This window comes from Cheilinus undulatus, linkage group 21, assembly GCF_018320785.1.
Source record: "Cheilinus undulatus linkage group 21, ASM1832078v1, whole genome shotgun sequence".
Lineage (NCBI taxonomy): Eukaryota > Metazoa > Chordata > Actinopteri > Labriformes > Labridae > Cheilinus > Cheilinus undulatus.
Window position 1 is genome coordinate 32,830,846 of NC_054885.1, and position 22,583 is coordinate 32,853,428.

Genomic DNA, 22,583 nt, shown 5'->3' on the forward strand with positions numbered 1-22,583 from the left:
GATACTGTGATATGTGTTGAAAAGGTTTTAAAACAGATGTAAACATGGTGTGCTTTGAGGTTTTGTCTTGGTCTTAGGAATGCTTTGGGCAAAAAAAGTCTGAAAAACATCTACCTTAAAGCAGAAAGCTACAGATTCCTTCCTCTTCCAGCATGATAAATCACCATGCCACAAAAGCTCAAACCATCTTAAACTGCTTTCTTTAACATAATTATGAGTTCTTTCTGCTCCGATGGCCTCCATTGTCTCCAGATCTTAATCCAACAGAGCACCTTTGGGTTTTGGTTCAACGGGACACTCGCAATGTGGATTTATAGCAGAAAAAATTGCAGCAACTGAGTGATGCAATCATATTAGTATGGCATAAAATCTCTGAAGAATGTTTCCTGAATCTATGCCACAAAGTTTTACGGCAGCTCTGAGGAGAAGAGAGGGGTTTAACCCAGTTCTAGCAAGGTGTACCTAATAAAATGACCATTTAGTGTGTATCAGTCAGACAGCAGATGGCAGCAGCGATACCAGCAGGTCTTTTTTCTGTGATCAGGAAGTGGAAGGAGGAGGAGGAAGAAAAGATGTGTGTTTAAAAAGGGTGTGTTGTTGGTGTTTGGAAGTCTCAGGCAACTTAAGGACACGGTGTCATACTCAGTGAGCAGACCACTGTGGAGGATTAAACCAGGTTTACAGCATTGATCAGGTCTGTACTCACTGAATTAAACTTTATGAGTTGTTTTAGAAATGTTTGGAGAGATATAAAAGCTTAGTTCACTTATCTGAGGATTTTGTCTACTTTTCAGCCATTTGAAAATGAAGTCTGTCTCAGCTCTGAATTTAAACATCTAGATGCACCAACAGGCTTTGAACTTAAATGCTGTGTAGGTAAAATACTGTGTGATTTGTCTGAGTGGTTCTCATGTCCTCAGGGGGGTCAGATGGCTGAGGAGATGCAGCTCAGTAGCAGCAGTGGCGGTGGTGAGAGTTTGACCGAGTTTCAGCAGCTGTGGGGGAGTATGTCCACCCAGTTCAACCGGCTCTACGAAGACCCCAGGGTAAGAATAACCTACATGCCTCTGTGCACCCAAAACTCCTTCATTTATGTTTTAAAAAATCACAGGGAGGGCATTTCTCCATGCTCTGTAGAGATGGGAAATCTGACACTTCTTTTGTAACCCTCATCAAAGGAGAAAAACTGTAAAAACAAGAAGTTCTAAGCTCTCTGTCATCAGCGTTAGAACATTTAGAGAGAATGATTCCACATCGCAAGAAAAGAAAGTGCTATTGCATTTTACTTTATTATAAAGGTTTGCCTTTACCTTAACAATCTGGTTGGAGATTTACACTCACCAGCCACTCTATTAGGTACATTTTACCAGTACCAAGTTTGATCCACTTTTGCCCCTAGAACTGGCTTAATTCTTCATGGTTTCAACAAGGTGTTGGAAAAATTCTTCTGAGTTTTTGGTTCATACTGACATGATAGCATCATGCAGTTCCTGCCGATTTGTCGGCTGCACGTCCATGATGGGAATCTACTGTTCCACCACACCCTAAAGGTGCTCTATAGCAGTGGTTCCCAGCCTGGGGTCCGGACATCCCTAGGGCGGCAGTAAAGATATCAGGAGGGGTGTGGGACCCTGTCTGCTCTCACCTTGTAAAATTAGATGTACAAATATTTTTTTTAAATGAAAATAAATCAGGATTAGAAGCATAATGTACAAAGGCGTACTGTGCCACCCTTAAAGTAAAAAAAAAAATAAGAGGATCTTCTAATTTTTAAGCAAAAAGGGAATTTTTGGGGAAGAAAATATAAATTTTAGAGATTATAAAGTTGTATATTTCAAAGAAAACAAACTCAGAATTTCAGATTATGAAAGTCATAAATTCACAAGACAAAACTTGAAATTTTCAAGTTTAGAAAGTCTTAAATGTTGAAATTGTATACTCAAAAATTTCAAGTTTTTGATCTTAAATTCACAATGTTGTAAAGGCAAACATTTTTGGTTTCAAAGTTTTTCAATGTCATTTAATTGTACCCCTGTTAAAGTAAAAAAAACTATTTTGTTCTCATAAATCACAGATTTTTTAAACTTAAATATTTATAGTTTTTTCTTAAAAATTAACATAACCTCTTTGTTTATTTATTTATCAGAGTATTCCTGATATGCGATCATAATGATGGATAGTTTATACATAGAACATTTTTCAGGAATAAGTAGGTCTATTATGTTGAGATTGTGTTAATAAAAACTTTTAAAACTGATTTTATATGTTTTTTTAAAGTGGGACCTGGGGGCTTAGCTTTTCTTGGATATGAGCAGGGGGGCCCTTAGGAAAAAAGTTTGGGAACCACTGCTCTATTGGACTGAGATCTGGTGACTGTGTAGGCCTTTAGAGTACAGTGAACTCACTGTCATGGTCAAGAAACCAGTTTGTTATGATTTGAGCTTTGTGATATGGTGCATTATCCTGCTGGAAGTAGCCATCAGAAGATGAGTACACTGTGGTTGGAAATGGATGGGCATGGTCAGCGACAATACTCAATACTCAATACAGGTAGGCTGTGGGATTTAACTGATGCTCAGTTGGTACTAAGGGGCCCAAAGTGTGCCAAGAAATTATCCCTGAAACATTACACCACCACCAGGCTGAACCGTTGATACAAGGCAGGATGGATCCATGCTTTCATGTTGTTTACGCCAAATAACATCCAAACAACTGCCGCTCACGGGATATTTTCCCTTTTTCAGACCATTCTCTGTAAACCCAAGAGATGGCTGTGAGAATCCCAGTAGATCAGCAGTTTCTGAAATACTCAGACCAACAATTCGTCATGATCAAAGTCACTTAAATCCCCTTTCTTCCTCATTTGTGTTGCCTGGTTTGAATTCCAGCAAGTCATCTTGACCACATCTACATGCTTAAATGCATTGAGTTGCTGCCATGTGATTGGCTGATAAGATATTTGTGCTTACAAGCAATTGAACAAGTATACCTAATAAAGTGGCCAATGAGTGTATATCCTCTTGTTTTTACTGTGTGTTAAGGAAAGGTTTTACTTTGCAAACCCATGGGTATCACAGCTCCTCAGTAACTTTTACTAGAGCAGTGGTTCTCAACTGGTCCAGTCTCGGGACCCACCAGTTTCTGGATGTTTATTTTATTTTTTATTTAATGTTTATTTAATGAATATTTTGCTGTTTAGATATTGGATTGAACAGAATATATGGCTGCAAAAAGAGACATAAAAACATGTTTATAACCAATATCCCCATGAATAAATGTATTTTTCTTATTTAAAAAAAGAGAAATTACCTTATTATTATAAGTATTTTAAGCAAAGTTGTGTTTGGAAGAACCAGAGACAAATTAGTTTAAATTTTGAGAAAGCATTTACATTTACTCATTATTATGACGAAACAGTAAATAACATATATGGATGCATGTCCACTAAGGACTGTAGTACTTCTCAGACCTTAAGGCACCTCTTTTTTTCACAGACACTGGTCGCCCCCCACTGGAAACAGCTTTGTGACCCACTTTTGGGTCCCAACCCACCAGTAGAGTATATTTAAAGACCAGCACTTTTACTAAAACTTGAGTGGATTTCAACCAAAGTAACTGCAGTATTACTTGAGTACATTAGTCTGTTATTCTCCCACCTCTGTCTAAAACCTAATGCATCTTCCTCCAGTGCCCTCAATCTACATTTAGAAAGATTTAGAGAAACCAGCTCACTAAGACACAGTGTCCTGTAGCAGGTCCATCTGCAGGAGCACACCTGATACTCCTTTTATCCATTCTAAGACACTATGGGATGGATTCTGTTGGATTCTTAACAACATAAATGGGGGAACAAAGGAAACAGGAACCAGCTCACATAAAAAGAACTGTCTCATTCTCTACTGCTTTATCATTTGTCCAGTAATCTGCGACTGTCTCTAACAGGTAACACGGCTGATGAACACCCGCGTGGGGCTGTACCTCAGCAGTCACCCAGTGTTGGCTCTGACAGCGGTGCTCTTCAGCGCCCTGGCTGTACTTCCTGTCGGACTTTTCCTCTCTTTCGCTGTAGTGACCAGTCTTATGTCGGCTGCAGGTTTTGTTTTCTTTGAAGGTAAATTTAGACATCTCAGAATCGTATTCATTATGATGGAAGTCTTTAAAAGCAGCTTTATTTCTAACCTGTTATTTCTCTGTCTGTCAGTGTTTCTGTTGTTTATAGGAGGGGTGACTCTACTGAGCGTGCTCGCTGGCATTGCTCTCTTCTCTGTCGTGGCTTCATTCATCACTAATGTGCTCTATTTCATCGTCTCCAACATCCTCAACAACTATTACCCCAAACTCATAATGGTAATGTTCTGTAGCTCAGCAGGGATGTTTCAGTCTCTGTGTTGTGGCTGAATTTAACATCAAATGTTTTTTTATATTTTTCTCATTTTGCATTTGATGGCAGCAACACATCTCAAAAAAGTAGGGACAGAGCCATGTTTACCATTATGCAATATCCCGTCTTCTTTTAACAACAGTCTGTAAATGACTGAGAACTGAGGAGACCAGTTGCTGGAATATTTGGAGAGGAATGTTGTCCCATTCTTGTAGCATTCTAGCTGCTCAGCAATCCTGGGTCTTTTTTGCCAGATTTTAATTCTATGGTGCTCCAAATGTTTTTTGTTGGTGAAAGGTCTGGACTGAAGGCAGGCCAGCTCAGCACCTGGACTTCTACTATGAAGCCATGCTGTTTTGATAGATGTAGCATGTGGTCTAGTGTTGTCTTGCGAGGCCTTCCCTGACAGAGATGTTGTCTGGATGGGAGTATATACTGCTGTGAAACCTCTATCTACTTTTCAGCATTGATTACCAGATGATTTTAAATTTTGATTAATGTGACCACAGAACAGTTTTCCATTTTGCCTTGGTCCATTTTAGAGGAGCTTTGGCCCAGAGAAGACAACAGCATTTCTGGATTATGTTCACAAGTGTGTTCCTTGAGCCCATGCAGTGATTTCAGGTACAGAATCATTCCTGTTTTTAATGCAGGGCCCAAAGATCACAAGAATCCAATATTTACCTTCAGTTTTGTCCCTTGTATACAGAGTTTCTCAAGATTCTCTGAATCATTTGTTGATATTGTAGATGATGGGATAATAAAGTCTTCACAATATTATGTGAACATTTTTCTGAAATTGTTCCACAGTGTTTAGATACAGTTAAAACCTCCACCCATCCTTACTTTGAGAGACTCTGCCTCTCCAAAATGCTCCTTTTATACCCAGTCATGTTACTGACCTGTTGTCAATTAACCTCATTAGTTGCAAAATACATTCATTAGTACCACTTACTTTTCCAGCCATTTGTTGCCCTGTCCCTATTTTTTAAAGAATGTTTTTGCCATCAGGTTCAAAAATGTTCTAATATTACTATACTAATATTATATACTTTATATGATATACTATATATAAGAAGGGTCAACAACTACGTTTGTACAAGGGCCAGCTCTTTTCATGGAAGACAATAAAGGAGCCTAACCTACAACTGCCACTAGGGGGCAATTGTGATATTTTCTCTACATATATCTGTGGTTGGCATGACGTCCATCACTGGGTTTGATGCTAAAATATTGGGTTGTGATTGGTGGGAAAATGGGCAGGAAACTGCTCTACAGTTGTCTCTGGAAGGAAAAATTTAACACTCAAAGTGCCTGAAGTGGAAAGTTGACAGGGAAAATGACAGCTTTAATCAAGAAGAGTCTAATGTGTGTGTTTATCCAGCATCATATTCACCACTAATGACTGACGGATGGATTTCTGTAAAATGGATCAAACATTAAGCCAACGTTTAAGAGTCTATAGGGATATTTTCATATCCTAAATACCACAACATATTTTTCCTCTGAACATTTTCTGATTTTAAAAATCTTCTGGGGCCTGATGGGAAGCTTTGGCAGGTCTGATGTGGCCCCCGGTTGATTTGCAAATCATTGCATTCTGTTTTTCTTTACAGTGCCCAAACTTTTTTGGAACTGGGGATGTAGTAAACAAACTTCATGAATGATAATTTCATGAATAAATTCTTCAGTATGAAAAGGAAAAGCTGTTAAAAGTGGCCTTCCTTGTTAATGTGTTGAGCTACATTCATTCTGGTTATGGCACAAACAAGGAAGGACACTTTTAACAGCTTTTCTGCCTCATTATATGAAATTTACCAGTGGAACTGTAACATCAGTTTACTGGTTAAGCAGCACAATGTAAGAATAAGATAGAGCAATGGAGCAGCGGCTTCCTGTCGAAGTTCTCACAGAATTAAGCAGCAGTGTAAGAAGACAACACATGTCCTGTTGTAATTTTAAAAGTGAAGAAAGCAGAAGCATATTGTGCACTCAGGCATAATATCTAAAAGTTTATTTCTACACAATAAATTATCTTTTCCGCTCTTGTGTTTGTGTGTGTGCAGGGTAACGTGCAGGAGGAGCAGAGTCAAGGTGAGACATCAGGACAGAAGCAGAAGTAGAAGCTGATTTTCTGACTTTTTTTATTGCCAACGTTTTTTGTGGAAAAGCTCAATAATCTCAGTGAACTGGTGCCTTAATTAAGGATTACTAAGGCTTTGTGGATTGGGATTCAGAGGACTTACAGTATGTTAAACATGCCAGGTCTGCATCTGCAATTAAAATAGACCATGATGGTTACTGTACATGCAAACCTCCATTTATTACCAAATATTTTTATTTAAGGGTCATCATTTTAATGTTTCCATACAGCCAAAGTAAGAAATAAGTGTTCTTTAAAGGCCTTAAAAGACAAATTTCTATATAATTTGTGCTTTTCTTTTCTGTTAAATTGTCATTTAGAGAAGATCAGGAAAAGCAGAGTGATTTAAGTTATACAAGAAGTCATGCACTAATCCAGTGTGGATAATGGTGTTAAATCTTTAAATGTCTGTGTTTGTGTGCAGATTTATAATGCACATGCCTGTTAGGCAAAATTTGCACTATGAAATGAGAATTACGTGCTCATGAGAAGCAGTTTTTACATCTGCAGTTGGTCTTTGGAGGGTCACTTTTAAAAGAAACTACTTAAAAATGTCACTGTAGATTTTAATTGCCTGGTAAAGGTCTGTTACATTTGATGACTGTTTCTATTTTTTAATGTAAGAATTAAAGGCCATAGTTAAGCCTTAATAGAGCTCTAAACACTGAAAAGATGCAGTTACAAAACTAAAGTTTTAAGTTTTTCACAAAAAGCCAGATAAAAAGCATGTTTTGTCTTTCTATTCACAGATTTTGATTTTTTTTTTTTTTTTTTTTTACAGTCATTTAAATATTTTTCGTAAAACAGTTGAGTTTAGGGACTTAAATGATGTACTCTAATGCTGCAAAATCACTACATGTAACTACCAAAGACTATATGTATGTCCATACACACTCATCAGAGTAAATGCATTATTCAAAGAAATGAATGTATTCTTGGTGCTGGCTCATTATATGTCAAAGAAATCCTGTCCTGACTCCTGCATGTTAAGATTGATGTACAATTTCCTTTTGTATCAACGGGATACAGCTTGCAAACACTCCATGTGTGTCAGTGTAAGTTTAACATGTGCGTTTTGGTAATTAATGCTAATAAACTTTATTTAATCTTGTGAAGATTTCTGAACATAACATTTCTTTGTCTATGCTTATCTTTCTGTCCTTCTGACTCCAATTTCTTCTTTAAAAACCATTTGTTTATTTCTTTTAATTGTGATTATTATGGCTTATAGCTAATGCAAACCCAAAATTCATTATCTCAGAAAATTAGAATATAACTGAAAACCAATAAAAAAGTTTTTTTTATGCAGAAATGTTGGACTACTGAAAAGTATGAATATGTACAGCACTCAATACTTGGTCGATGCTCCTTTTGCATGAATTACTGCAGCAATGCAGCGTGGCATAGAGGCGATCAGTCTGTGGCACTGCTGAGGTGTTAAGAAGCCTAGGTTTCTCTGATAGTGGCCTCCAGCTCTGCTGCGTTGTTGGTTCTGGTGTCTTGCATCTTCCTCTTCACAGTACCCCGAGATTCTCTATGGGGTTTAAGTCAGGCAAGTTTTTTGGGTTTTTTTTTTTTTTGAAAGATTTATTTTTGGGCCTTTTCATGCCTTTATTAGATGGAGGAAGAACAGTGGATGGACTCAGAAACAGGGAAGACAGTGGGGAGAGACATGCAGTAAAGGGCCACAGGCCTGATTCAAACCTGGGCCACCTGCGTACATGGGTAGCGCCTTAAGCCACTCCACCATTTGCGTGCCCTAGGTCAGGCAAGTTTGCTGGCCAATCAAGCACAGAGATTCCATCCATCCATCTTCAACCGAGGTTGCAGCCGGGTTGCAGGGGTAACATGCTAGTCCTTCCAGAGGTTCCTTTCTCCAGTGACACTTTCCCACTCCTGCTGGGGGATCCCGAGGCGTTTCCAGACCAGACAGGATACATAATCGATTCAGCGCATTCTGGGTCTTCCGCAAGGTCTCCTCCCTGCCAGGCGTGCCCGGAATACTTCCACAGGGAGGTGACCAGGAGGCATCCCAATCAGATGCCTGAACCACCTTGGCTGGCTTCTTTCAATGTGAAGAAGCAAGCAGCTCCACTCCCAGCTCCCTGATGTCTGAACTCCTTGCCCTATCTCTAAGGCTCCACCATCCAGAGGAAACACATTTTGGTCGCTTGTATCTGCGATCTCATTCTTTCAATCATTACCCAGAGTTCGTGACCATAGTTGAGGGATGAGAGGTATATCGAGTGGTAAATTGAGAGCTTTGCCCCTCGGCTCAGCTCCCTCTTCACCACAACGGTCCAGCACAACGCCTGCAGTACTGCCGATGCTGTGCCAATCCACCCGTCAATCTCATGCTCTCTTTTTACCCTTGATGAGATACTTGAACTCCTACACTTGGGGCAAGGACAGAAATACCGTGGTCCTTAAACCAGGTATTGGTACTTTTGGCCGTGTTGGCAAAAAGTAAAAAATTCCAACCATTGTTATCAGTTAGGTCTCTTTCAATTTTGTCTCTTTAAAATGCTGTAAATTTAAGGTTTTAACGGCTCTTCGAGTTCCTGATGTCAATATTATTGTCATATAATATTGTAATATTGTCAATATAAGACGTTTTAAACCTTGAAAGTTTGAGGGTTATTTTCTTATAAATGTATGACCTTATAATCTCAAAAAGACCCCCCTGGATCATTTGTTTTCTTCTCCAGTTTACAAAAGGATTGTTTCTTATCTTAGCCCAAATATCAATAAAAACAGCAACACTGTTAGATGATTCTCATAAAATCTTTAATGGAGGTGATATCATGCAAAAAAAAAGAAATAAAAATTTGAAATAATCCTTTAGGAATGGCTAATTTGAAATAAAAAAATGAAGTTAACGATAGGCCTTTAAACTCAACAGAAATGCACCACTGAACCTCATCACACCGTCTCTCTGTTCAAACTCTAGACATACAGGAAACCATTGAAATGTCATCACCAGTCATAGCTCTGCCCCTCTTCCTCACATTTTACATCCTGATGTTAAAGCTGTAATCATTTTTCAGTAATTCATTATTGCTTTACTCAAACTTCACTGATTTCACCTTGAAGAAAAGTCACAAATCACTGGTGGAGGGTGCATATGTCCCAAGAAAAGTTTGTGCTTTATCTACAATTGAAATGTGACGTAGCGTTGTTTGATGAATTTATGAAGTCTATGTTAAAGCTTTAGGACATTTACTGCCTTAAGATTGTGTTTTTGTACAATAAGCTGAACAAAAAAAAGGTAAAAATACACATGAAATGTGTCAGTTTGAGCAATATCGCCACTGTTGACAAATACTGACATCTTTTACAAATGTTGGTGGCATTAAAATAATTTATTCAACAAGTTATTTCTAAGGGATTGTTTATACCTTGCAGTAACGTCTGTTTTAGGCATTCCACACCATGATAGCTGCATTTCAAAGTACGCTCGTACAGGAGACACCAAAAAGCCTCATAGCCCGTAGCTAAGCATCCCTCCATGAAACTGCTGGCATTACTAATGAATGGGGGTGAATTAGCCACAAGCTAAGAGGCTAGAGTGCCTCTTTAACAGCTTTTCTCCCTCAGTTTTTAATAAACATTCATTCAAAGCAAACAATGTTCTATTTCAAAAACATAGCTTGGTTAGATTGAAATGAGAGCTCAATTCAAGAACAACTGACAAACAAGTAGTGATGTCCATAATAAATCAGCCAATGAGCTGAGATTAAAAAGCCAAAATGTGCCGAATTAAAAGTTGTTAAGCAGCTGAAAGTTCAGATCTTACAAAGCTGTCTAAACAGTGAATTTCAAGCTAATTCAGACAAATTTTCACACGACTCACTTGGATGACTGAATGGCTTTCAGCCAACACTAGTATACAAGAGGGCTCAATAGCTTAATAAGGCCCAATCAGCTGCTCCCGATCTGCTGGATGGATTTGTGGCATGTTTGATATTTTTGGACACAGTGGCACAGTGGGAGGAGAGCCAAGAGCAGATTGTCCAACTTTGAGGCATGTTTTGTTTGTTAACTGCAGACAGTCTTAAATTGCAGTGACAAAAGCAGAAATGCCTGTTTAATGTGCATTTCCCTCATATTAAAAAAGATATTGCTGGGAAAAAAGAGCAGGAAATATGTGCGTACCTCCAGCTGACAGTTCGTTAATGGGCTGGTAAAGTGCCGGCTCTTTTATGTGAAAGATGGAAGCAGTTTCCCCCTTTTTCCAAATTTATTGTTATTAAACACAGCTTATGAAGGCATGTTCTTTACTCCACACTGTTTAGCATTAATGTTTTACACCAGGGGTGTCCAAACTTTTCCAACTGAGGGCCACATACAGAAAAATATGAGAGTGGTGGGGCCACTTTGAAATTCTTCACTTTGAGGACATCAGGTAGTAAAACCAATTTGATGTAGGTTAAGTGTAGTAATTGGGTATGCTTAGATGGCTACTTAATGGCTGACAAGGCAAACAGCCGATCATTTTAAGAATTTTGGGGAGGCTGGTCAGATATGAGGGGCCCTGGTCAGCTCTAGCTGCCACTGGCTCCGCTGCAAAAATACCATTGGTACTGCCACTTCCTGCCATACGCCATCAGGGCATGATAAATCAAGCAACCATTATTATTTTGAATGCCACTGTTTACCATTTACAACTAAAAATAGGTATCAATAAATGCCTCATCAAAATGTTTGTTTACAGAATTGGCATTAGCATAGAATTGTGCTGAAAATAAAAACAACAATGCAATCAAGCACAAGCTTTATGTTCTAATGTGGGCCATATTTCATTTATATTTAGATAACAGCCAATCAAAAATATACAGCGGCTGCATTTGGCCTTCAGGCCTCAGTTTGGAGGCCTGGAGCACCATGCACCTAGCACCATGCATATTCATTTTTCAGGGAAATCTGTGGTTTTGCTTAAATATATGACTCTTTTCATTGAAACAAATGCACATGTATCAGTCACGGGTCAAAACATTGCTAAATTTGTCTGACTTTACAAAAGCCTGGTTAAGAGGCTTCTGGGAGCTGAAAGAATCCGCTCTTACAGCTGAAGCAAAAAATATCCAGATCGCTAAAAAGAGCTGGAATTCCCTTCACTAGCTGAATTAATATTTGTTATTATTAGCTTCTAGTTGTGTCCTGGCGATGCTTTGTGCTAGAGCATTTTTATTCCTGACACTAGTTATTTGAGCTGTGGAGACAAGACTATAGCTCTAACTTCAACCTCCATGTGAGAGGCTTTCACAAACGATTCAGTCATACAGAATGAGCCGTCATTCCAACACATCTGCTTTAGAGTCAGCTTGAAATCGCAATGAATGCCCTGGATCTAGATCCCCCTAAAAGGAGCCAGAATTCCCTTCAGTAAAAGCAAGGCGAGGAAAGGATGCATGTAAACAAACCACACATCATGCATACTGACAGACTACTGCAGATGCCGTAGCTGATGTTGTGACCTCTTATGCATGACAGTGTCTGTAGTGTCTACACCACCAAACCAAATCCTGATCATGAATGCCCAAAGCATGTTAATGCAAGGTTTAAACAGCCTCTGAATTAATCTAAAAATCCTGCATGAGTTCTGCTTACAAAGACGTGTTCAGAAGATAAATCTGAATAAGCAAGGTTTTAAAAAAAATGGGTGCTGTGTTGGTGGAAAGCTCATGCTGTTGGCCTCTTTTAATTCCTTGAAGCTCAGGTACATGGGTTGAAGTTTATGCATACAGTTATCTAGACTGAACAAAAGTCAAAAAGTTAAAAAAAGGAAAAAAATACTGTGAGAAACCAGACATAATCCTCATCAGGCACTCAGATACGTTACTCTTTATCTCTCTTTAATAAGACTGTACATTTGTGCATTTCATTACCAGGCCAAACAAGGTACTTCTCAAAGTCGACCCTATTTGTGACATTATAAAAAATAAAAAATAAGCGTGTACACCTCACATGTAGAAAAAAAAGCCTTTTCTCCTATTTGAACAGCGATGAAAAGAAGTTTAAGGCAAGATGCTGAACACAGAAATCCAAAGGTTGACCTGGGACGATCTCTGTTCAGCTCTGGTGTTGGTTGGCATTTACCAGTTCAATCATCAAGAAGAAGACTAGTGTTTTTCCCCAATAGTTGTCTCTCTGTCTCAGGCGTCTTTTGCTGTGGGTCACGAGATTCCATGAAGTCATCTCCACACCCCCTGAGTCTGCTGGGAGTCCTCGTCTCCTGTACGTTTTACGCTGGCAGGCTCAGCTTCTTGCCTTTCAGCACTGTGAGACAGACACCATGGAGAAAATCAATCATGTACAGTCATTTGTTTTAATAGTGACCAGTTCCCTTTTCCGACTGGGCTTTAAAGGGGTAGTCCCTGATTTGTTTTGAGAAGTTAGCCAAGATGATGAGAGCTCTTTGCTCTTTTGAAAAGTTCCTTGATTTTATTTTGAAGTATACTTGAGTACAAGGGCTTTGTAGTTCTTTAACTACTACTGTTCTTATTGCTTTAGTTTATATTTATATTACAAAATAATATATCTTGTCATTTTTTATTTTTTTGTGTACGTTAGAGCGGCCTGATTATGGCAGAAATCATCATGGAAATTCACAACATCTACATTACTTATATTTACTGACTTAAAACACATTAACAATCTGAACACTGGAAAAACAAGCAAAAAATGAAAACATATGCGGATTAAAACATGGATCTATAAAATAATAGTGGTATAAATACTGAGAACTGTGATTGCATTCGTAGTGAAGGAAGGGCATTTGGGATTTCTAATGTAACTGTAAGGGAAAACAGTCCAACTGTTGAGATTAAATGGGTTTTTAAAGTTCAGCCGTTGCTAATAAGAGGCTCCAGCCACCAAGTTGAACCAGATCAAGTGCGTCCTTCAAACTTTATCATCATTTTTACACAAAATCCCCTTTGTGTGTCCAGCTAAAGCCATGGTTCCTCCTGGAGCTACTATGGAGGATCATCATTAGTTAATATAGAGAAAGTTCTGTACTGAAATTACTGTGACTGTGAATTTAAAAAAACTTGTGTCAGGGACTAAGAATGTGAAAAATTCACATTAGCTATAGCTGGACTTTAAAAAGTGGTTTTGCTTGGAAAAGGGAGTGTTACATCAAAGTTTCACCAGGAATAAATAGCTTCAGGCCCAATGTGGATACTGGGAATGATTAAACCAGTTGATAATGCTTTAAATACAAGTAAAGATGTGAACATCGTAATAAGATAAGACTTGAAAAGCCCTTTAGAGGAGAAATGATTGTACACTTGTTTAAAATGATAGAATTTCAACCTTGGATAACCGGAATCACTGCACAACTCTTTCAACCTTTTTAAGCTTTTCACACTTAATCAAGTTATGCTTTTAAGAAAACCAGAAAATACTGGTTTTGTATAATACAAATACATCTGGTTCAAGAGCAATTACATAAGCAGACAATAGTGTGAAGAATTAAGAACTAAAAATCAGAATTTGTTCTGATTTCCAAAGGTGTTCCTCAGGGTTCCATCTTAGGTCCTGTTCCATTTATCCTTTTGTAAATGATACAGTCTCCTCCGTTTCTGATATTGAAATTACTCTCTATGCAGACGACACAACTTTGTACTGCTCTTCTGATAATGTACAGTCTGCTGCTCAGTCTCTCCAGGGCTGCTTTTCTGATTTAGATGATGATTTCACCAAGCATAGGGTAGTTTTACATGAGGAAAAAACTTAAATCATTTTCAGTCTTTTGAAGACCTGAACACATTCATTTGGATATCATCATCAGGCCGGCCCCCAGAAGTAGCTAGGTACATTAGCAGTCCACTGAATGGACTCTTTCCATAGTGATTCATTAATCTAAATGCATCTGTGGTGGATCCGTAGCTTGGGTGCTAGCCTGCGGACTAACAACCTCCCCCTTTTGGTGCTGATTAACATCTGAACAAGTTATTTCTGGGTTCAGAAGTTCCCTAAAGTTGATTCCATTTCTTCTCTTTAAGTGCAAGTAATGACATGGCTATGAAGTTGTTCAATCAGCCCACCTACATTATTATCATCTTAAGAAAAGGGTTTACACTTACACAGAGTCCTCCCCTTTTCTCTCCCTAAAGGCAGCCTTGATCATCCCCACCACTAAAGGCCGGCTCAGAATACATGATTTTTTGGGTCGTTCAGTACAGCACAATGTCAGACCATGCAACTAAAATCTTGTCCCATCTTGGCCGACAGCCTAGCCACACCACAAGTGTGATCCTGACTTTCCACTGTATGCTGACTTAGCCACTGAGCAAGTTTACAGGTAGTTGGGAAGGCGGGTCAAAGAGAGGAAATCATAACTACAAAAGAAATGCTCTATGTGACAGTCGCGGGCTTTTGCTTGTAAAAAAAAATGAAAACAAATACCAATTACGAACTCATCTTGATGTTAAAGAGGAGGATAATATGGACCAGATCTCATTCAAATAGAACTACAGGTATCACTGTGATAAAGTGTCAAGAAAAATAGCTCAGTTAACCCCATGCCCAGGGGGAGAAAAAGGGGGAGCTTGTATAACATCATTCTGGTAAATGATGACGCAAAGATAACTATTCAGAACCCACCTTTGGTGACGTAAAGGTAGAAGAAGTCACAGTAGAGGACTGTCTGAACCACGCCGGCCACGATGGCGATCATGTCAAAAAAGCCCTCGAAGTAGAAACGCCAGATCCAGTTGAAGAGATAGAGGGCCCGGTACAGGCCCAGACAGAACAGGTAGTGAGTGGTGATGGTCTCTGCCTCGCCGGTCTTGCTGATCATGAAAAGCTGAGGGAGGATAGCAACCGACTCCAGGTAGATGGAGAACGTCCACAGGATCTGATGACACAGAGGAAAGTTTTTACAAGAATTTAAGCAGTGCAGTTATTTCAGATCATCTAAAAAGTAACTTTCTTCAAATGCATTTAACCTCCTGGGACCTGGCGTATAAACACAAGGAAATAACATTTTCACAGTAATAATTTCTGCTTTTAGAATTTTTCAGATAATTGTCCAGAGTATCTAATGAAGTTTAAGTAATGTACCCAAAATGAGAATTTGACATGCAACTTTTACTGTGAAATCAAATTTTGGGGAAGTCATTATGATACTGTATTATTGGGATATTGCTCGGAAACTTCAAGTATCATCATGGAAATTTGGTGATACATTTGTATATTTCAGAGGAGCAAATTTGCCTTGAACTGTTTGGGTATTTTGTAGGGAATCTGTGAAGTCAGTTTGGAAGTTTGTAATTGGTCCGGTAGGTATTTGGAAATTTTTAGTTATTTTCACAGAGATTTAGGAAAAGTGATTTTGAGGAATTTAATTAGGGTTTTACTGTGAATTTACCAAGATAATTTCAGGTTTTTTCATTGACATGTAGGAAATTTATATGAAATTTTATGGAAAATTTGGATGTTTGAAAGAATCTGTTTGAAAATTACAAGTACATTCATGGAAATTTATGGGATGTGGTTGTATATTTTTGAGTATTTCATTGGAAGTTTTGGAGTGAATTTGCTTCGAAATTTTTTTGGCATTTTGGTTGGAATTTGTGAGATTAGTTCAGGAGTTTGGTATTGGTTTGGTAGGTACTTGTATGGAAACTTTCAGGCATTTTCTTGGAATTTTGGTAAATGTAATTTTGGGGTATCTGATATGGAAATTAAGGTTGAATTTTTGTGCATCTTTTTTATGGAATTTTGTGTAGCTCATTTGTAAATTTTTGGGGATTGTGTAAGAACTTTTGGAGGGAATTTGCTTTAAATTTGGGATTTATTTACTTCATAGTTAAAGTAATAGCAGGAAAAAAATATTAGAAAAATTGGGGTCATATTTGGGGATATTTTAAAATATGTTTAAGAATTTTTTTCTAAGATTTATTTTTGGGCTTTTCATGCCTTTATTTGATAAAGGACGGTGGATAGAGTTGGAAACAGGAGAGAGAGTGGGGAGGGACATGCGGTAAAGGGCCACAGGCCGGATTCGAACCAGGGCCGCCCGTCTTAGGACATCTGCCACTGCTAGGCCATCTGTGCACCCCATTGTGTGTTTAAGAATATTAATAGAAATCTTAGGTAATTAAAATTTTTTTCCCAAAAATATTGAACTTTTACAAGTCCCAATTAAGTGGGATAAACTAAATGCATTCTAAACAAAAGCTCAGGTCTCAGGAGGATATCATCATTATCATTGTACTTGGGTAGCTCATTGTAAAACTACCTTGGATGGTTAAGACATCATGTTAAATAATTGCATCTATATTGACAGCATAGAGGGGTTAATGCTGCAGCTGACTGAAACAGCACAAAAGACTGAGAGAACGTGTTCAGTCCTTTCCTCGTTCTAAAGGCATTTTTCCTCTAATTCTGGGGTGGATGCACCTCAGCTGAAACTCTGGAGTTAAGGTACTCTTTAACCAGACATTTACAGCAGGTTTACACCTTAAAGTGTTTAGTTTTAATCAGCTGTTTTCTGCTTTGACAGTGCATGAGGTTGAACTCACCTCTAAGAAAGAAAATTCATGGTTGATGAGAACAGCAAGACCCCCCACAGGAACCACCAGGAACTCCACCCTGAAGCTGTCATGGTTGCCGTCATAGGTGGCCCTGAATTTCCCATAGATCAGGTAGATTGTGGCATATGCACAACCAATGTAGATCACCTGGAAAACAAGCGTCGAATTTAAGGACCTGTGTGAAGAGGCTGTTGGTCAAAGCTAAGAAGGAACAGCTGTTTTACCTTCATGCATGTGTTATAGAGGGAGATGAAGGAGCTCAGCAGATCCAAGTAACGTGTGGTGAATACTATGGCAAACAGGATTTGGCTCTTTCCAGAGATACCTTTAAAACAAGAGACAGAAATGTTTAGTTTGAGGTGTACCAAAGTCATCAGCAAATTCAGATTCTCTCCGGAAGGAAAGCTGATCTAACATGGGTTGGATTTTCCTTAGTTTACAGTGACCTCTACTGGATTTAAGTGGTAAATCTGTATAAGGACACAAAATGTGTGAGCACATTTCCCTCACCCAAACAATGCCTGAACCTTTTCACTTCCACTGTGCCTCAGATTCTCATATTTGTACAACAATGCTGCAGCAATCATCTCTGAAGCCTCACTAAAAGATCTACCTGCTAACTTTCTTTGGTCTTGAGTCTTGAGTAATAAGCAGAAGAATTGGAAACTGCAAATGGCCCTGAGGAGTCAGTTAATGAATTGTTGCTTGGTTGCATATGTGTGCCTGGGATCCTGTCCAAAATGAATCCCTAATTGTTTATCTCTTTATTCATGCTTGGAAAGGCATCAGGCCCCACTGAGTCTTCAGTGGATAAGCAGGACCTTTGGCTACATCAGTGGTTTCATCCTGTCTGAGCCATTTTATCTCACCTCTTCCTCAATATGAAAAATGAATGCAGCACACACTGTCCTATTTCCTAATCTACGGTTGTCACAACATCAGAATTTCACATTTTGATACAATTCTAGCGAGAATTAACATATGTACAGCATAGAACAGAAGTCCTGGGCATCTATCTAAAATCTACATCACTGAAGCCAATCCAAGGTTGAACAATTTAAAAAAATGTGATTATTTGGTCTTGCCCTGGAAATTCTATATGATTGGTTGTATCAAATGGAATTCTTTTTTATGCAATTCTCATTTTGATTAAGAAAAACATCTAGATCAATGAGGAAATTAAGATATTTTGCAAACCATTCTCAACAAATTGACACCTAAATGTTTGCATGATGTATGGCAAAAAATCCTTGCTGCAAAAAAACATTGTAAACTGCTATTCTGATGCAATTCTGGACAAAGAAATATTGCACTTCAGCAATTTGAAAATTGCAGTAAGACAAATAGCAATTTATCTTAATTTTGATTAATTGCTCAGCTTTAAGCCAGAGCAGGGTACACCCTGAACTGGTCACCACCAGTCAATCCCAGGGCTGGTCTAAGAGACAAATAAGCAGTCACACTCACATTTACGGGCAATCTAGCTTCACCAATCAGCCTAACGAGCCTGTCTGGACGGCGGGAGGAAGGTGAAGTATCCTGATAGTAACCACAGGGAAAACATGCAAACTCTACTCAGGGGAGATCTGAACCAGGATTCTTCTTACCATGAGGAAACAGCAGTAAATCCTGCATGTGCCACCATGTAGCCAGTCCTAGACCCCAAATATTAATATATAATTTTTCATTTAGCAAAAAGGGTGAGGAGAACATTTGTGCACTGTCGAAATCAGAGTGGCATACACACAGCAGTTTAACATCAGTATCAGACGATGTCTGCCCTTTTTACAGACAATTTCCAATCTAATGCTAGCGTTTAGCACAGATAACTGTTGATTTAGAGAAGAGATTCATTATGGGGTAGATGTCACCTGTTGGATAAACTGATTTGTTTTTATGGTCAAATATGAGACAAAATTCTAGCATTGTAGAGTGTTACGCCAAAAGTTAAAATGAAAAAACATCAGTATCAGCTAAACGGGTACTTTAAACAACGGTATGAGTATGCACCACAATTTTTACAACTGGTGTATCTCTAGTCTGAAATGTACAAAAATGTTGGCAACTTTGGGATCTGAAACTATCCCATTGTTTCTGTGCAGAGTAAAGTGCAGGAGTTTGCTTGCAATTTATGATAGATTCCTTCCTTTCATATGCATTAACTCCAAAATATAGATGCAGTTTAAACTTCTAAATACTACAGTTATACTACTGAAAATGTAAATGTTTTACCACCTTATCTTAGTTATTATGGTGTATTTGACATTTTTGTGTTTAACATTTAATGGGGCTCCATATCTTCACTCATGCATATTCCTCATATCTGTATGCTCTTTTGCTGCCTGATATTGTCATTTCATTTGCCCGAAGCATAAGCTAATTTCACTACTGCTGTGCAGAGTATATTGGATGTCCTAGAAATGAGACCCCTCCAGTAAGGCTGACAAAGTTTCCCATACATTTAATACTAGAGATACCATGTGCTTATTGCAATAGTCACACTCAAATCACTGACAGCTGGAAAGTAACATAGTGTCAAAAAACTACAACTTTTTCATATGTATATAGACGGGTAGATTGATATGTATAAAAATATTGGTTAAAATTATCAGCAGAATTTTCCAGATCTGCCGATATGACACTGATAATAGTGTGCACCCCTTTATCTTATAGAAGATGATTTTGCAGAGTGAAACTATCAAAAATTGCAAGCCAGCTCCGGCACACTGTCTATATTGCAGACATGCCAGTGCACCAAATTATTTGTGTTATTTTGACAGCATTCAGGGAACATAAGTATCTCTGAGAGTCTTTCAGTCCTTGGTCCTCTCAGTCTTCCTATCCTCTTGTGAGACCTGGATGTTGGCTAATGGCCAGAGGTGGGCTCCTTTGTGACAACTTCTCTTTGATACATTTTTGTGTATCGTTGGCAAGACTGTGTGTCTAATGCTGATGTGCTCAGGAGAGTGGGAATGGGAAGGGGCTGCTGCACTTTTAAGGGCACCTGGCACACTTTCCCAGGCCTGATCCAGCTCATCCCATACTGGGTGCCCAGGACCCGAGGGCGTCTGTGTACTTCATGAAGGGTACAGCTGGGAGGATAACTGGAGAGACAGGGCATGGGCTTGGCAAAGACCTGGATGATGGCAATCAGGAGGCCAGTAGTAGTAGTGTATGATGGGGGGGCAGATAAAGTAAAAACTGTCACAGTGAACAGCAGATAATGAGTAGAGCACCACACTGCATGCACTACATCTGAAAATGTGTAGTGTGAGAATCACTACTACTACCACACAGTAAACACTATAGGTTTCAATGTAATTAGGCTATACATTATAGACTTGACCAAACTAAGTAACTATAACTAAATTTACTCATTTTTATCTTTATTCATTTAATAACAAGACATTTAACTTGGACTTGCAATAATTGACTTTTCTCTGCCTTAAAACAAATATGGTGGAGCCTAGCAGCTCTGCTCCAATGAAAGCACAACCAAACTTAAAAACTGGACAGAAGGCAGCATTTTGGATTTAAGAACTACAGAAACAAGGTGGACAATATAAAGGCCAAATGCAAGATGCACCAGATAGAGGTAAAAAAAAAAAAAAAAAAAAAAAAGTGATGAAAATACTGCTAGTCTGGGGTAAATTTTTAATGCAAACCTCTATCTCTTTGACAGTGTGCCTAGCTGGAACATTCTTTGTACCATTTCCAAATTCAGTTTAATGAGAATCTCTTTAATGTTGAAGCAGAACAGGTTTTGTAACAAAATAATCCTTACATGGCTTGATTTGATAGGGGATTGAATCAGGATCTTGTAAATAGTAATCAAAACAATTCAGGCTATCAGTGTCAATACCCAGCCCTAGTACAGGACCGAGGTTGACACAGCAAAGTCCTGAACCAGCAAATGTGCCTATACCTGCCCTGACCTAAGGAGTTTCCTGCTGGTTTTGATAATAGAAAACATGAAATTACACAACACTGGGAGTCTAGGACTTCGTTTGATGTTTCCCAAATTAAAAAACAAACACAAAAATATTTTTTAATTAGTAGAATATTATAATACTAATATAATAATGCTAATTATTTTTTAAAAATCTGTGTCGTGATAAATCTAAAGCTGCATTGCTTTTAGTAAATCTGTCCTTAATATGCCACTATAGGGTTCATGTGAGAACAGAGTCATGGGTCCAAGTTTTCAGCATAAGTCTCCATTTTATTATTTACTCGCTAAAAAAAAGAATATTTAAATGAGAAACAGAAAACAGCACAATAGCACAGGTAACCAAGATCCTTTACTTTATCTTTGAACCTAGTCAACCTACCAACTATGCAGGCCGATTCTCCTCACAACTAAAGAAAAAACATTACTGTGCCCTTAGAAATTACTCAAGTATTTGTGTATCAATGTTTAGAATAAATACACCTAATAATTAGTAGTTAAAGAAACCAAATACTGAGGTAAAACGTAGTAGTAGTACGACTACTTTAGCAGGCTAGCTGCTTCCGTAGCGCCCTCTAGAACGCCACGTCAGACGCCAGACCAAAAAAGTCGATCACCAAACCACTAATGAAGAGTGGGAGTAAAACGAAACACACTGGTGCTAATTTGGAAGAACACTTAAAAGATTTAACCAAATAAATAAGTTGTACCATCCAACACATCCATAAACTGAGCATACATCCAACAGACGAAGCTGACTGTCCTTTGACGGAGCTAACAGTTTACTGGCACTAGTAATGCTTCAGTTAGCCAATGTGGTATTACATTTGAGTTTGTTAGCTACATATTCTTTCTATACATTTCCAGTAAGTACAGCTGGTACTGAGAAGGATGGTGTTGAGGGAATTTACTAGGATCATATCAGCATTAGCCCATTGACTGCTATCGCTTTTAGCTACTGGCTCAAATGAATGAGTGGTAAACGTAAGCATGTAGCCTGCTAGCATTAGCTGACTACAGTGGTGCAGAGATAAAACGACAAATTAAGAGGTCAAAAACAGGCCAATATGAGAAGTAACGTCAGGGAAATCACACTGTGGAACATATTAGATACATTAAACCAAGGGCTCACCTGCACATGACCTGCTCTTCCATATTTTGAGCAGCAGGATGATGATAGCAGCCAGATGAGAGAGGTCTCCTGTCAGCCTGAAGATGTTCATGGTTGCACAGAGGATCCACAGACACAGCTAGGAAGCTAACAAAGATGTCAACTTTGTAACTTTACAGTTTCACACTTTCTGCTGTCTTCTGTAAGTGCTTTTTGAGTCGTGAGCCGGGCTGCGAGATTCACACGATTGAAAATATGGCGAGAGTGCAGGTCGACGTGGAAGGGGGCGTGAGAAAACACAAAGGAATGTTCTGATTGGACGAGAAATCTGACCGTCAGGACTAGATGTCCCGCCTACAGAATCCTGCATGGTGGAGGAGGGACCTTTAGGCTGGGTGGGAACAGCAGTCAAGAGTATTGTAAAGTTGAATAGGTCTGTCTAAAGGTTCAACTAA

The 22,583-nt window shown here is 38.6% G+C and overlaps 2 protein-coding genes across 2 annotated transcripts; one reads left to right on the forward strand and one right to left on the reverse strand.

Moving 5' to 3' along the window:
* The first annotated feature begins 556 nt into the window (after positions 1 to 556).
* Positions 557 to 7,621, forward strand: LOC121503540 (lipid droplet assembly factor 1-like). Its single transcript, XM_041778001.1, has 5 exons — positions 557 to 694; positions 921 to 1,046; positions 3,943 to 4,111; positions 4,202 to 4,347; positions 6,448 to 7,621. Exons 2-5 carry the CDS (start codon positions 930 to 932, stop codon positions 6,502 to 6,504), a joined length of 489 nt encoding a protein of 162 aa, XP_041633935.1. The 5' UTR covers positions 557 to 694; positions 921 to 929; the 3' UTR covers positions 6,505 to 7,621.
* A 1,673-nt stretch (positions 7,622 to 9,294) lies between these two features.
* LOC121503412 (ER lumen protein-retaining receptor 2-like) lies at positions 9,295 to 22,399 on the reverse strand. Its single transcript, XM_041777813.1, has 5 exons — positions 22,150 to 22,399; positions 17,293 to 17,393; positions 17,057 to 17,215; positions 15,135 to 15,387; positions 9,295 to 12,803 (listed from the first exon to the last, which is right to left on the reverse strand). The coding sequence occupies exons 1-5, from the start codon at positions 22,238 to 22,240 to the stop codon at positions 12,769 to 12,771; spliced, it is 639 nt and encodes a 212-aa protein (XP_041633747.1). The 5' UTR covers positions 22,241 to 22,399; the 3' UTR covers positions 9,295 to 12,768.
* Between the last annotated feature and the right edge of the window lie 184 nt (positions 22,400 to 22,583).